General features: G+C 33.3%; 3 protein-coding genes across 3 annotated transcripts; 2 read left to right on the top strand and 1 right to left on the bottom strand.

Annotated features, from left to right (window-relative positions):
- Positions 1-3,948: 3,948 nt before the first annotated feature.
- LOC114374307 (protein transport protein Sec61 subunit beta-like) lies at positions 3,949-4,719 on the top strand. The gene has a single exon (XM_028331938.1). It carries the CDS (start codon positions 4,100-4,102, stop codon positions 4,415-4,417), a length of 318 nt encoding a protein of 105 aa, XP_028187739.1. The 5' UTR covers positions 3,949-4,099; the 3' UTR covers positions 4,418-4,719.
- A 1,148-nt stretch (positions 4,720-5,867) lies between these two features.
- LOC114373706 (syntaxin-71-like) lies at positions 5,868-8,978 on the top strand. The gene is made up of 9 exons (XM_028331224.1): positions 5,868-6,311; positions 6,402-6,527; positions 6,852-7,014; positions 7,089-7,174; positions 7,315-7,383; positions 7,496-7,540; positions 7,638-7,700; positions 7,786-7,862; positions 8,666-8,978. Exons 1-9 carry the CDS (start codon positions 6,156-6,158, stop codon positions 8,676-8,678), a joined length of 798 nt encoding a protein of 265 aa, XP_028187025.1. The 5' UTR covers positions 5,868-6,155; the 3' UTR covers positions 8,679-8,978.
- A 223-nt stretch (positions 8,979-9,201) lies between these two features.
- LOC114375720 (NAC domain-containing protein 68-like) lies at positions 9,202-11,423 on the bottom strand. The gene is made up of 3 exons (XM_028333573.1): positions 11,181-11,423; positions 10,793-11,079; positions 9,202-10,185 (listed from the first exon to the last, which is right to left on the bottom strand). Exons 1-3 carry the CDS (start codon positions 11,353-11,355, stop codon positions 9,598-9,600), a joined length of 1,050 nt encoding a protein of 349 aa, XP_028189374.1. The 5' UTR covers positions 11,356-11,423; the 3' UTR covers positions 9,202-9,597.
- Positions 11,424-14,272: the final 2,849 nt, after the last annotated feature.

The raw sequence follows: 14,272 nt of genomic DNA, 5'->3' as shown, positions 1-14,272 counted from the left end.
TCAGAGCAACGACATCAATCAATGTAAATTCTTAACTTAGTTACTAATCTAAGTTTTACATGTCTCTTTTCTGCGCGTGCTCATTGGAACAGAATGCTTTTCAGCTTGCCTACTTTTCATGGACTGCGGTAAGTCGAGCAAAATAAGTTTCGGGATTGCTACTACTCAGGTCATTGAAAACGAAATTAATTTTCCACGGTAAAATACATAAATGCTATTGCTATATTTCTACATAAATGCAATTGTAATCTGAATAAATGCCATTACTATATTTGTATTCGCATTTTTTTATCCTTGATGAATGACACTGTCTTGTTTTTTTTATTGAGTTTAATTACTCATCTGAAATGAATGCTATGATGGAACTTTTTCTTTTTTTTCAGCTTCAATTTGGGATAAAATCCTCTTTCCATTCCCAAACAGAGGATTCGGTGATCAAAGTCTCAATGGGTTTGTCCCTTTTTCTAAATCCATACTTATCTAACTCATACTAATTAAAACTTTGCCAATATTAGTCTCAAGTTAATTGCATACGACTAACGTGGATGATGTGGCAGGGTCCTCGTTCAATTCCTTTGCAGCTACGTAACTCTTCCTCTCTATGCTCTCGTATTTGTTTGCATAACAATGCAAAAAACTTAGATAAAACCAACACTCTGCATGATAGTTCATATTCTTTTAAAATAAATCTGCATTTTTTTATATTTTCTTTTAAATTGTAAACATGTATGAACTAACTTTTTTTTTAAATTTCTGAGATAGGATTTAAGAATGAACAAAATTTGATTGGTTGTGGATGATAACAGATGGGTTCAACAATAAAACCAACCATAATCAATGAAAGAGTAGCTAGAGATCTAAGGAATTGGCACCACACTGCGAAGAAACATGTAAAACAAAATCGTTGATTGCAATCGCAAATCCCTTCATCTTCACCCTCAACCCCAAATTGCAAATTAACCTATGTCTCAACCCAATCATCCCTATGAGATTGATTTTGATTCACCCCTATCCTGCATCTCGCATCACCATAAGTCCAAGGTCAATGCTTTATCTTCTAGTTCTATTCATCACCATGAAATGGAAATGGGCCACCTGGATCATGATTCACCACAAAATGTCAATGAGTCCAACTCGACTCTTGTGGGTTCAGATCTGAGTCAACACGAGATTGATATTGAATACAAGAAATAATTCTTTTTTGATAAAAGATGACTACAAATTTTATAAAGAGAAAATACTATATTCACCAATAGTTTAAATTTTAAATTGTTTTATAATGTCATCGATCATAATTTTATGTATTATAAGTTTATTCACTTTGATAACTACTATTTAAAAAGTTATACAAAATTGATTTAATTGGTTGATGGCATACTTTTTTTTTTATAATTATAATGAAAGTCTATCAAATTTTTTTATGAAATGTGAATCTTTGAAGGCATTAGATCTTCCATGTATTATTTGTATACAGAGTTGTAGGAATTTCCCAAGTTAACCTTCCAAAGTCAGAATTTCTCTTAATATATGGCCATGTAATGCTGATGAGGTGGTGCACGTGGCGCTAACACAGTTGTCTGATACTGACGTGTTGTGACTAATAGCATGATGCTAATGTGGTGAGAATGTGTGGTTTAGAAAATGAAAAAAAAAATGATCGATGTGAGGTTTGAATCCAAGGTCCCATTCTTGTTTTATTTTTCTTCTATAAATAAGTTGATTAGAAGTCCAAACTAACTACGACCAACAAAATTTACAAAAGAGGCATAAACCAACAATGCCAAAGGAAGGAAATCATGGATAAAAAGAAAACTTGAATAGAGTGAAGATGGATTGGCCGTGATTTTGCTTCTTCTAAGCACATGAATACAAGAAATGGAGGCTCCAATTGAAAAGAAGAACCAAATCTGCTAAATAATGAAATATGTATGGTCTAGTCTGTCACACGAGAACCACTAAAATTGACACAAGAACCATTAAAAATGCCAAGACTCCTTGGTTTAAAACAAACTTGAGAATCATTAAGGTACATAATTAACTTGTTCGATATATGTATAAAAATATATTATATATAACATTAATGTGTGAAGGACAAAAAGTGCGCATTTTATTAATACTAAATAAATAATGTGATATTATAACAAAAAATTATTTAAAACAACACGATTTTATACATGAAATAAAAGGTAAGTTATAATTATGATTATAGTATTAAATAAACCATTATTTATTTAATATTAGTAAACATATGTGTACTTTTGATTTCCTACATATTAAAAATTTAACACTATATATATATATATATAATATAAATATTATTTTCAAAATATAATTATAAAAAAAAATTAATAAGAAAAACATACACAATAATATAAAACTTCAAGTTATCTAAGTAGAAGAACAATTAGGACTTCAATGAAAGAAGAAGAAGAAGGAAATGTAATGCAAGCCTAAATTATCATTGGTAAGTGTATAATTAGAAGAAAAAATGGGTTTATTAGAAGGTGATGGCGTGGCATGGTCAGCCTGTGAAGATAGAGGAAAAGGAAAACCAGAGGCAGCTGAGTAGTGGTATCAGACCAAAGATAAAATCCAGGCGGCGCCCCTCTTTTTCAATTTAGACATATCACATACACATAATATATATTACGTTATTGTGTTTGGTTTACACACACCGACAGAGTAGAGAAAAAATGTTGCAGCATTGGTATGTTAATGTGATGCTGTGCTTGATAGTGGTGGTGATGCTCCTGTGGCTTTCATTAAGTCATGACCGTGTTGATGATCAGAAGCACATTAGCAACCATGACCGTACCATACGCCGCCTTCGTGCCATGCACCATGGTCCACCCAACCACAACCTCTTCTAAAGCAGATACATCTTCAATTCCATTTCTGCATGTACATATATAACATACTAACATACTTAATTCCTCTGTTTAATTACATACTGCAGAATTCGCCTTTCATAAGTTCTTTCTTGTACTTTTTCAACATCGATCGTCGGAGAACGTTACTCAAATGAACTCTTCTTTTAACTTCGTTTTCCTTGTAAGTTATAATCATATATATACACACACGAAGCGTCTTAGTTCATGTAGTAGTATAAATTAACTTAATTACTTTGGGAATAGAACACTTTAGTAAAGATTTTTTTCTTAAAATTCAATATTTGATACAAACCAATACATGGTTATATAAAATATTAGCATATCGACTAATTATTTTTAAAACTATATTAAGCCATTAATAAATAAAAAATTTATGATATGGCTAGTATTTTATGACTGAATATCTTGCTATTGTAGGCAAATTCCTGTTAAATACTGCTGCGTATGACTTAAGAGATCGATGTGCACCTGCATAACTATGGTGGGTCATTAATTTGAACCAATTATTATTACTGTGAGAGAAACTCCTATGAGACTTCATGGATACCCGAAAAAAAGTATTTTAGTTTAATCCAAGTGTGACTGATGTCTAGGTCACATATTTTACTTTTAGTTTCATCATTATTTTTTAATGATGATTTAAATGATATTATGCGATAATATTAATGAGACGAATCAAATAAAGATGAGAGTAATATATATTATTGATTGAAATATTTATTGATTTTTTCATGATTAAATATTAAATATTTTAATAGTGACTAAAGTAAGACAAACATTAATTATGGATTAAAAATTAGAATTTAATATTTTTAGGAACTAAATTAAAAGTAAAAATTTTATATAAATTATAATTGAAAGGTAAAAAATTTATATGGACTAATATTTAAATTTAAATGTTTTCAAGAATTAAAAATGAAAAAAAAAACATTAAAATGGATAATTTTTTTTTACAATAATTGATATTATCTTATCCGTTATTTAATCTAAAATTCTTGTTAAAATGTATATGACTTTTTTTTTTTAATGTATATGACTCTAGGACGAATTGGTTATGATATTTTAATTTTTTAACCCCGGATAAATACCAATCTTGATGTATTCATTCTAATTTTTTGTAACCCTTGTTCTTTCTTTCCTACCCCAAATTTGTTTTTCGCCTTGTATCTCTCAATTCCTCTGTTTCCTTCTTCCTTCATCTTTGCGTCATGGCCAGAGGTTCCTCTCAGTCTCAGTCCTCCACTTCAACAGCCACGCGACCAGGACCAGCAGGCATGGCTCCCCGCGGTTCCGCCGCCGCCACCGCTGGCATGCGCCGCCGCCGTCTCGGCGGAGGAAACAGCTCCGCCAGCACCGGCGTCGGAGGCGGCAGCAGCAACATGCTGAGGTTCTACACGGACGATGCTCCGGGGCTGAAGATTTCGCCGACGGTGGTGCTGGTGATGAGCCTCTGCTTCATCGGCTTCGTCACCGCGCTCCACGTGTTCGGCAAACTCTACCGCTCCAAATCTGGCGGCACCGTTTGATCTTACGATCCTCTTTTGGATTTGTAGTTCTGATCCGCATCCGATCGCTTTGGTTTCGGTTTTTAATTCCGTAATTTTGTTAACACTTGCTATTTTGTTGTAGCTGTGGAATCAAATCGTTGACTGTCTACTTACCGTGGTTAATTTTGGCTTTGGCCATAAACATCGATCTGTGTCGTTTATTTAATCGTGTATGTATATTAATGAGCTAGGTTTGCTGTTGTTCCTTTTTCTCAAAGGAATTTGATGGTTTCTTTTGCACAAGTTATTAATTTGATCAAAGTTTTTTTCGATGTTATCAATGCTAGTTTGCTTTCTATTTTTATTTTTCCTTGCTGGTGTATGTTCGGAAAACAAGTTGTGAATTATGTGATTTTAGTCTGCAGAAATGATTTCAGAGCATATCACATAAAAAGCTTTGTAATGGAACCTAATCTTGCGTTAATTAAACTGAATCAATGGAGCGATTTTAATTAAAACAGCTCCAGATTGATGATTTCTACCATCATTCTAGGGAGTAGAATGCATGTTGTAGGTCCAAAGCTTTTCTTCCAAATTTTGCGTCTACGAAAAACCAAGATTTTGACCGGAAAGAACCAAAAGTTAAGCTTAAATATATTTTTAGGTATTTAAATTTAGGCATTTAAAAATGCAGTAGATGTCATTAATTGTGGTGCATACGTGGCAAACTTGTAATTTTGGGAGTGAATTGTTTCGGTTTAGATTTCTCAGTTGGTTGAATTGGGGTTAGATTATTTGAGAAAGTAATAGATTGATTTGGAGCTAGTAAGAGATAAATTTCCAAAATAAAAAATGAATTGCTACAAGATGTCAAGATGCTTAAAATTATAATAATAAAATTAATACGTGTACGCATATGTAACTGTTTGACGGCAAAATCAAAAGCAGAGATAAAAATGTTAATGAAAAAAAATCAAGAACATTAATGAGTCAAAATTTATATTAAAGATTAAAAATGAAAATTTGAAAATACTTAGGAGAAAAAAATATTAAACCCTTTTAAATATTATAAATAGTTGAAATACTATATTTTTATGAAACAAACAAAAGAAGAAAGTGATTAAAAGTTAATATGTTTGTGATTTTTTATTCTTTTTAGTTCCCATGTATGTTTTTTTTTTAAAATTAATCATGTTTGAAACATAATTAAACACTAAATGTAAATATTTTTCATAGTAAAAATTTGAACATTAATTATTGTAAGATTAATCTCTTCGGCTAGATTCAATTTTGGAACGCTACATTGTTTTTGAAATATATTTTATTATTAGGTAAAATGTATACGAATACAATGTGAATTTCACTTATTTATTTATTATTTTATGAGATCCATATAAATTTTAATAGTAAAAGTATCTTATTAGCATTGACTTATTGAAAATGAGGTAACATTAAGAGTAATCATATCAAATAGGAATGGAGCATTGGTTAGTTATATATAGGTTTGAAGTTGAGAGGAAGTGAAGTTTTTTTTTGGAAGAAAGAAAGGAAAGGCAAAGTTGTGACCATGGCGAGAAAGGAAGTGACACGCTGTTGTATGCGTTTTATGCGCTGAACGCCTCGTTTGCATTTGAGATGGAACAGTGCAGAGTAACGAACTGTGCCAGAATCACAAGCCAACAACCTTAGCTTTCTCTCTGCGTACACACTTCACCACTCCTTATTTTGCAGAGTTTCCCCCCTCAAAACAACAACCTGAGGAGAAACCATAACAACAATGTCCGTCATCGACATTCTCTTCCGCGTGGACGACATATGCCACAAATATGAGAAATACGACATCGATAAGCAGCGCGAGCTCAATGCCTATGGCGATGATCTCTTCGCTCGCCTCTACGCCGCTGTTGATTCCAGCATTCAATCTGCTCTCAATGTTCCATTCTCTTCCCTTTCTTTCTTCTCCTTCCTTCATTTTGCTTTTGTTGTTGAAAATGACGTTGACGTGTTGTTTACTTGAATTCAGAAATCGGAGGTTGCCTCCACGGAGAAGAACAGGGCTTCTGCTGCGGCTTTGAATGCAGAGGTTCGTCGAACCAAAGGTAGACTCATGGACGAGCTTCCTAAACTCCGCAAATTGATGCACAAGAAGGTGAACATTTGAGTGCTCTGTTTCTTCACTTTTTTTTTTTTTTTTTATCATATTAAGAACAAGTCTTTAACTAATACATGCTAAAACAAAAATAATTTAAAACCCTGTGCCTTTACATTACTAAACCAAACAAATCACTAAAAAATTGTCTTTCTCTGAAAAGGGTGCATATAAAAACCAATGCTATTTAAATATATTTTTCAAAAGAAGATTTTTTAATCTGCTTCAGTTTGCTTGTGTCTTTTTGTTCTATGTTATCTTTGACTAGCAATTATAGAATCAAGGTTTTGATTGCTTTTCAAAATCTAAAACTATCATTAACAGGTTAAAGGTCTCACAAAAGAGGACATGGCCGTTCGACAGGATCTTGTTCTGGCATTGCCAGAGAGAATCCAAGCAATACCAGATGGTATTTCTGGTGCTGCTGTTCAAACTGCAGGATGGACCGCTACCTCATCTCAGCCGCATATCAAGTTTGATTCATCAGGTCATTGGCGTTGCTTATATTAAATGCATTTGAATTATGTTTCAATACTGACTCTCTTTCATTCCCAACCTCAGAGGGACATCTTAGCAGTGATTATTTCCAGCAAAGTGAAGAATCCAGTCAGTTTCGACAAGAGTATGAGATGCGCAGGACGAAACAGGTAAGCAAGATTTCTTCAGTATTTCAATTACCTTGTTGTCTACGTTAATTGCTAAATTATGTTTATAATCATTTTATGTTATTTTGCCACTGGCTGATCTACGTACAATCTTAAGATGATTCAAATTTTAATTTGTACAGGATGAAGGACTTGATATCATATCAGAGGGATTGGATACCTTGAAGGATCTGGCACATGAAATGAATGAGGTTTGTTGTGTTGTGCATCTAGCTCTGATTAGGAATTTTGTTGAAAGATGTTGGATTTTATGAGGATAATCATTTTCTCATATACCCCCCCCCCCCCCCCAACTATGCTCAGGAAATTGATCGGCAAGTTCCCTTAATGGATGAAATTGACACAAAGGTAAAATAGTTATTTATTCTGTCTTGCTTTTCTATGTTCAGATAGATAGTTTTCAAAAAATCGTATCGTGTCATTTGTGTGTGGCACGATTATACAGGTGGATAGAGCAGCAGCTGATGTCAGAAACACAAACGTAAGGCTGAAGAAAACTCTCACCGAGGTAATTGATGTGATTAATTGCACTCTCCTCATTTCTGCGGAAATTTTAAGTTTACATTGAATTGCAATTTTTGTTTCCTCTACAGATAAGGTCTAGTCGAAATTTCTGCATCGACATTGTTCTGCTCTGTGTTCTTCTTGGAATCTTTTTGTATTTATACAAGTAAGTCCTTTGTCCTATGCCTGATTCCCAGCCTTCAAATTGAAACATGGTCAGTGACAAAAACATTTGATTTTGTTGTCCAAAATTTACTGGATCCGTTATTAATTTGCTTTTACTATTGAACTCTGCAAACAGCTGCTTGATTCACATGCTTTCTAACATGAAATACCACTACTCATTTGTGTACTTTACAAGACTACTTATCGTGACTGCTTTTAAGCACACTACTTCCTTTCTTGCATCGAAAGCAACATTCTAGATTGATCTCAAAAACAAGAAAGATGTTAGATCTATAAATATATATGCATTGCATGCTGAACTTCCAGTTTAGGAATTGGGATATTTGTTGCTTGCTCCATTTTGAAGAAATAAGTGAGGTCATCTATCTATGATTTTGTGTCATGTCCCCAGCCTAGATACCCGTTTTTGTGAATTATGAAGTGCTTTGGCATTGATTGCAGCAGTAATACTAGTCCCATACTCTCATTATCATCATGTGCTTTGCACTATAATATTGGAAAGCCTTTTCTACTTCAATTTGCTGAGTCGTATGATAAATTCTGTTACATGCGTATAATTGACCATGTTATTATGATGGTGGGACATTGGATGCACTTTCTTTAGTTGATTCAATTAACAGGAATAAGCCATATTGTCTGTTTCTCTGATACAATAAATATTCAGCTACTATTTTATTCATCATAACAAAACATGCCAAGAATGTTTATATTTATTTATTTTATGCTAATTCTGTACTCTTTCTTTATTCTCCTGGTTAACACAATATCTTCTCTTAATTTCAGTGCTATGAGGTGACTTGATCTTTAATACTTTCCCTTGTTGTACTGGTTTGTAATATGTTATTACATCCTTGCGCTATCAAGGGCTTTCAGTGTAATTTTCCAATATTACATCATGGTTCAGCTGCTGGAGAATGGCAACATATATTATACCAATGTGTTTGTAATTCTTTGATGTATTAATGGCCACTTTGATATGTCATCACTCTTTTCTATAAATCTTGCCTACTATTTCTCTTAGAATGAAAGTCTCTGTATACTAGTTAGAAGATTGATGTTTGAGGCACGTCTGTCTTTTAACTCCATTCTTCCATAACCTCTCATAAGTCATAAGCAACTTTTTATTATTAAGTATTAGCTCAATCAACCATTTATGTTAAAACAATGGCTGAAACACAGGTGCAAAGTGCAATATAAAAGTTTTGATGTGCATATATATATATATACACACACACAAACACACGCACACACACATTTACGTGAAGTTCATGATGATATATGCTGATTCATTGCTGAAGTGTTTGTAATGGAAGGGGGTAGATAACAATGACAAACAGGCTTAGTACTTCAATATGCTTTTCAAATAACACGCAACTCCTGTAGGTTGGAGAGATGCAAAATACAAAATACAAATTGTATCTACACGTTATAATTACTAGGTATAGGATAAAGTTCTAGTTGAACTGACACAGGGCACGCTCAAGAAGCTAGTTGCCTGGAGCATTATTTACATTGTTTACAAGGAATTTCATGAATACATGGAAACTTGTATATGTAGCTATTTCATACATAAAGAAATACAGCAATAATTCGCCTGAATATTGAGGACCTATATCATCTTTCCGGTTACTTCTACGTCTTAAGTTGTATAGTTCATGATAATCTACCTGTGAAGTAAAGGAACGTTGACTGTCTTATACTAATAAATACCTTCATCACTGATGGTACCTTCCCGAAAAGTCTAATTCGTTTAGCTCTTGAAAATTGATGCTAGGATCTGGTGGGTTCACATTGAAAATGTCATCTTGAGACTGGTTTTGGTTATAGCAATTCAATTCTCTACTGGTCAACACTTTGCTAGTGGATCCATCCATTCTGTTCTCAGTGTTGAACTTCCTGTTAAAAGAAATGAGATTTCCATACTGTTCATCTTCACTGGATTTTCTTGTCAGTGGGTTGAAATAACTTTCCAAAGAAGGAATTGTCGCTTGAGAATTCACTTTAGTGAAATCATCTTCATAAACTGAAACTACATTGTTGCCTTTGCAGCCCTTAAAGCTAAGGTTTGGCATGCTTTCAGTGGGAGGAATAGGTCCACCAACAAGAATAGAGGCTATGATTTGATAGTCTTTGTATTGATAATCAGGGATCATGTCAGCCCGACAGTTCATGTTTGTTGGGTATTCTTCACTCCTTGGTAGTTTTGCAGACAAGTTTAGTTCATTAGGACTCTCTTGATTTTCACATGAATTCTTCGGAGAGTAGCCTTTATGTCGAACCCGGCATAGTACCCAGTCATCCAACTGTGACAGCAAGAGACATGCTTATTATTGCATCGAGTTCATGTACTATGAACAAGGGCATCACATTTTCACAAGAACGTATGAAAATAGTGTGAATAGACCTCGCGCGTTGCCTAGTAGAAACATAATGCTAGATATTTTTTTTCTTGGTATAAAATGATTTGTGTGCCGTAGCATTAATATATAGAATTTCAGTAACCATAAATCTAATTTACGTGCACAAAACTGAATTCTAAATTCATACCTTAGAGAACTTGTCCGGTCCATGCGGTTCATCAATGGAATCTATATTATACTTTACTATGCTGTTCAATAGGCTTTGTTATGAGTTTTTAGTAGAATGGTGAAAGGAGAAATGCCAAAATTGTATCCATGAAGTTGAAGTTAATTTGTTTATGTTAAAAAATAAAGAATTGTTAACTCATAGAATTAGTTTGATATCTCCTTAAAATTGGGAGTGAGATATGAAACCAAATGGAATCACTAGTTTGTGTAGTTCAAGCTCCATTTTGAAAGCAATTCTGCTATAAATATCCTGTTATCTTAAACTAGTTATTTTCTCCCCAAGAAACCAAAATGTTTGTTTACAACTTACAAGAACACTTACCCTCATGGAGCCTTTTAGCCTGGAGGATGTGGTGATTGTGTCAACCAATCTATACTCATTCATGATCCAATCCGTCTTAGCTCCCTTTGGAGGCCGACCTGAATAAAACACCAGAGCTTTCTTCACTCCTATGCGCTTTGATCCGCAAGAAGAAAGAATTGGCTTGTCAGTTCCAGTTGCCTTCCAGTATCCTGAGGCTGCAGCCCTGTTTGGCCTCAATCCATTTGGATACTTCCTGTCTCTCGGGCTAAAGAAATACCACTCTTCCTCTCCAAACAAGGACTTATCTGCACATTCACAACAAAAACAAAAAACAGATTGATTTTTCTCAACTATAATCTCAAAACAAGACTTAGTAAACACAAGAAGTGCATGGCAAAGGACAAACTCGGTAGCTCCCACGGGTTATACTTATAGAGATTAATTTCAGCTATAATGGAAGCTGGAAGTGGACGTGAACTGATCTTGTTTTGCAAGTAATGAACTATGAGTTCTTCATCAGAAGGGTGGAATCTGAAGCCAGGTGGAAAAGAGTAATTAGAACCCTGTTGATCTCCCTCCATCAAAGAAAATACTTTCCTCTTGACAAAAGGAGAGACCAAGGGAATCAATAAGTGCGATAATAGCAATTTGGCTCGCTTTAAATAAGACAGTAAAGTGTCATCTACTTATCCGCATTATTATATATATAATATTGCTCTAGTCCCATGCAGATATATTGCTAACATTGTGGAGAAGATATTAGGGACAGGAAACAATTAGTTGCATGTAAAGTTTGAGAGAAGAAGACACAGAAACCCATCAATTTGGCTTTACTCAATTAAATTGACCTTCACCTACGTACTAGATAGCAACTTGCGCATGAGAGGTAATATATTATCTGCCTAACACCTCATCAGCACAATGCATAGTAGTTCTGCTATAAATTGAGCTTTGCAGAAAATTGAAATTGAGATTTAAAATTGATATTGTGACATAATAAGTTAGTGTCACTTTCACAACGGTATTGTAGATAGTACTCTTGTGCAAAAAAGAAAAATGCATCCAAAATGAAGCAGATTCACAGGTGAAGATAAGTTACTTGTTTGATTGGATTACACAATGCAGACCAGCAATTTATATAGCCTCTGACACCGACTCTCTAATTCTCTATTAATCATTCATAGCTAATAATACCCCTGCTCCCGCACAAAAATAAAACATAAAAAAATAGCAAGGGTACCTAGGGCTTTTGTTTTTCTTATTGTTTGTTTTGCTAAGTTGAAGAACCCTCTTCAAGACTCGATTGATGAGAATAAGAGAATTGATACTATATTACTGTTATGGTATTACCAATTCCACTGGGGTCTTTCAAATTCCGTAGTTTGTAGATTTTTTTGTTTTTGCCAAATCAACTATGTAGGAGTTAAATTTGGACTCCTTTATTTTTCCCATCTTTTCTATTTTCCTTTGATTAAGCAAAAAAATTTAATAATTTTTCTTTTATCATAATTTTTTTACCATCATAATTAAGATTTTTTACTCTCCCATAGAATATAGTCAATAGTCTCACAAGAATTTAAAGATGCTTTTGAGAGCTTAGTGAGTCTCATGTCATAGGTTTCTGCGCTAAGCTTCGGTCCTTGGAGAACTTCGCGAGTTGTCTTATTACAAAGACATAATAAAGCTTCTTCTGGTTCTTGAAATGTTAAGTGTTCTAATGCCTTGAAACTTCCTCATTTGAATATGAATATTAGCCTTGTCCTCATTTCTTGTCCTTTTTCCCCTCTTCTCCTGATGAAATAACACTGTAGAGTTTCCAAACAGTGAACTACTACTTATAAACCAAGTTACGTGGGGACTACACTACGCCTTAATTACATGAATACAGGAGTTTGTAACATTATTTTACATTAATCAAATGGTAACATAAAATGAAAAAAAAAGGTTCTTGCTGAACTAGAATCTCGCTAATAAAAATAGATCGAGATAACCAAAAGCAACAGGGGAAAGAGATTATCTTGATTCAAACTTTGCACTAGCATTTTGGTCGCAAACAAACCGATGAAACCCAGGTTTTCAATTTGTTCGTGACCAGCGAAAGCAGCTTTTGATTTGGAACTTACCTGGCATAAATACTCAAAACACAGCTTCACGTTGACATAAAAAAACTTAGTTCCAATCGATTTTGTTTGTCATCTTTTGCCCATTAGGACCTCGAATCCTAGGAGGGTGTTTTCATGCGTCCATCACTAAGTTATTTAATTAGTAGCCAAGCATTTTACTGTGTGCAGTGAGGTCCTCCAACTTCACATTATGTTTGATGAGTTTAATTTTAATAATAAAAAGTGTCTACTCTAATGGCATAGAGTTATGCTGGTGAGCTAATTGATTAATAATAAAACACAAAAACGATTTTAAAAAAAAATATAACTCAAACATGCATGTTTACAAAATCCTTAAATGATGAGTTGTTGAATAGGCGACACATTAAAAAAAAAGTAAATTTAAACATCTCATCAGTTATAGTTTTACTTAACTAATAATCTGCAACAATAAGAATCGGTCAAATTAATTATGGATATTTACTAAATAATAAAGAATTTTGAAATTGTGAATCATTAATCAATTTCGTCCTATTTGTTAATGTTATTTGATTGATGTCGTTAAAATAAATGAGTTAGTAAGTGACATGCATATGTGACAGCCAACTAAGCAACACATGACCGACGTGCCACATGAACGAAAGTTTTATTTCTTTAATCTAGTGACTAACTTAGAGGAGGAGCAATCTTAGCCATCAGATGATGAAACCATGACCATAGATTATGCTTCTCAATTAATTTAGTTAATCTGTGATTCTTTTTCGATCGTTTAGATCTGCTGTGTGATTGTGAGTGTTACCTCTGTAATGACACCAACCTCAACAATGTCACATCTTTCACACAGCTTAATCATGCCGGTTTCGCATAACTTGGTTTTTGTATTATCACGGTAACATTTTTTTATGAATAGATTAGATTAGTGATGCAGAACTAATAGACAGAAGAAAACCAAAGATATAGGAAAGGGAAAAGTTTACTATTATTCCACTAATGTATTGATTTTTTTTTCTTGTGATATAGCAACTATGTATGTGCTTAGTTAGATCTGATTATTAAAATTTCATGTCATGTTTTGTTTTTTTTTTTTCTTGTGACATACCAATCACTAAAATTAATTATTGATTCAAATTTCATTATCACGTGACTATTTAAAAAGCTTTATTAATTTTTACTACACAAGATAAAATTCAACAATTCATATTTATTTTTTTCATTCTCATATTTAAAAGGACATCTCACTATATGCATTTTCATATATACACACATATATATATATATATATATATATATATATATATATATATATATATCAAATAAAAATTTCTGTTAGAAATGAAAATTATAAATATATATAATTTTTTGTTATTATTTAATTACTAATCATTACATTTGATTT

This window comes from Glycine soja, chromosome 11, assembly GCF_004193775.1.
Source record: "Glycine soja cultivar W05 chromosome 11, ASM419377v2, whole genome shotgun sequence".
Classification (NCBI taxonomy): domain Eukaryota; kingdom Viridiplantae; phylum Streptophyta; class Magnoliopsida; order Fabales; family Fabaceae; genus Glycine; species Glycine soja.
This window is presented reverse-complemented; position numbering and strand designations above follow the sequence as displayed.

Excerpts from the sequence above, each read along its gene's own strand:
- LOC114374307 (XM_028331938.1), top strand. The coding sequence starts at position 4,100 with ATGGCCAGAGGTTCCTCTCAGTCTCAGTCCTCCACTTCAACAGCCACG.
- LOC114373706 (XM_028331224.1), top strand. The coding sequence starts at position 6,156 with ATGTCCGTCATCGACATTCTCTTCCGCGTGGACGACATATGCCACAAA. Across the intron at positions 6,528-6,851 it reads GCAAATTGATGCACAAGAAG|GTTAAAGGTCTCACAAAAGA; the intron begins GTGAACATTTGA and ends TATCATTAACAG. Across the intron at positions 7,541-7,637 it reads TGGATGAAATTGACACAAAG|GTGGATAGAGCAGCAGCTGA; the intron begins GTAAAATAGTTA and ends ACGATTATACAG.
- LOC114375720 (XM_028333573.1), bottom strand. The coding sequence starts at position 11,355 with ATGGAGGGAGATCAACAGGGTTCTAATTACTCTTTTCCACCTGGCTTC. Across the intron at positions 11,080-11,180 it reads TAACCCGTGGGAGCTACCGA|ATAAGTCCTTGTTTGGAGAG; the intron begins GTTTGTCCTTTG and ends GTGAATGTGCAG. Across the intron at positions 10,186-10,792 it reads GGCTAAAAGGCTCCATGAGG|TTGGATGACTGGGTACTATG; the intron begins GTAAGTGTTCTT and ends TTGCTGTCACAG.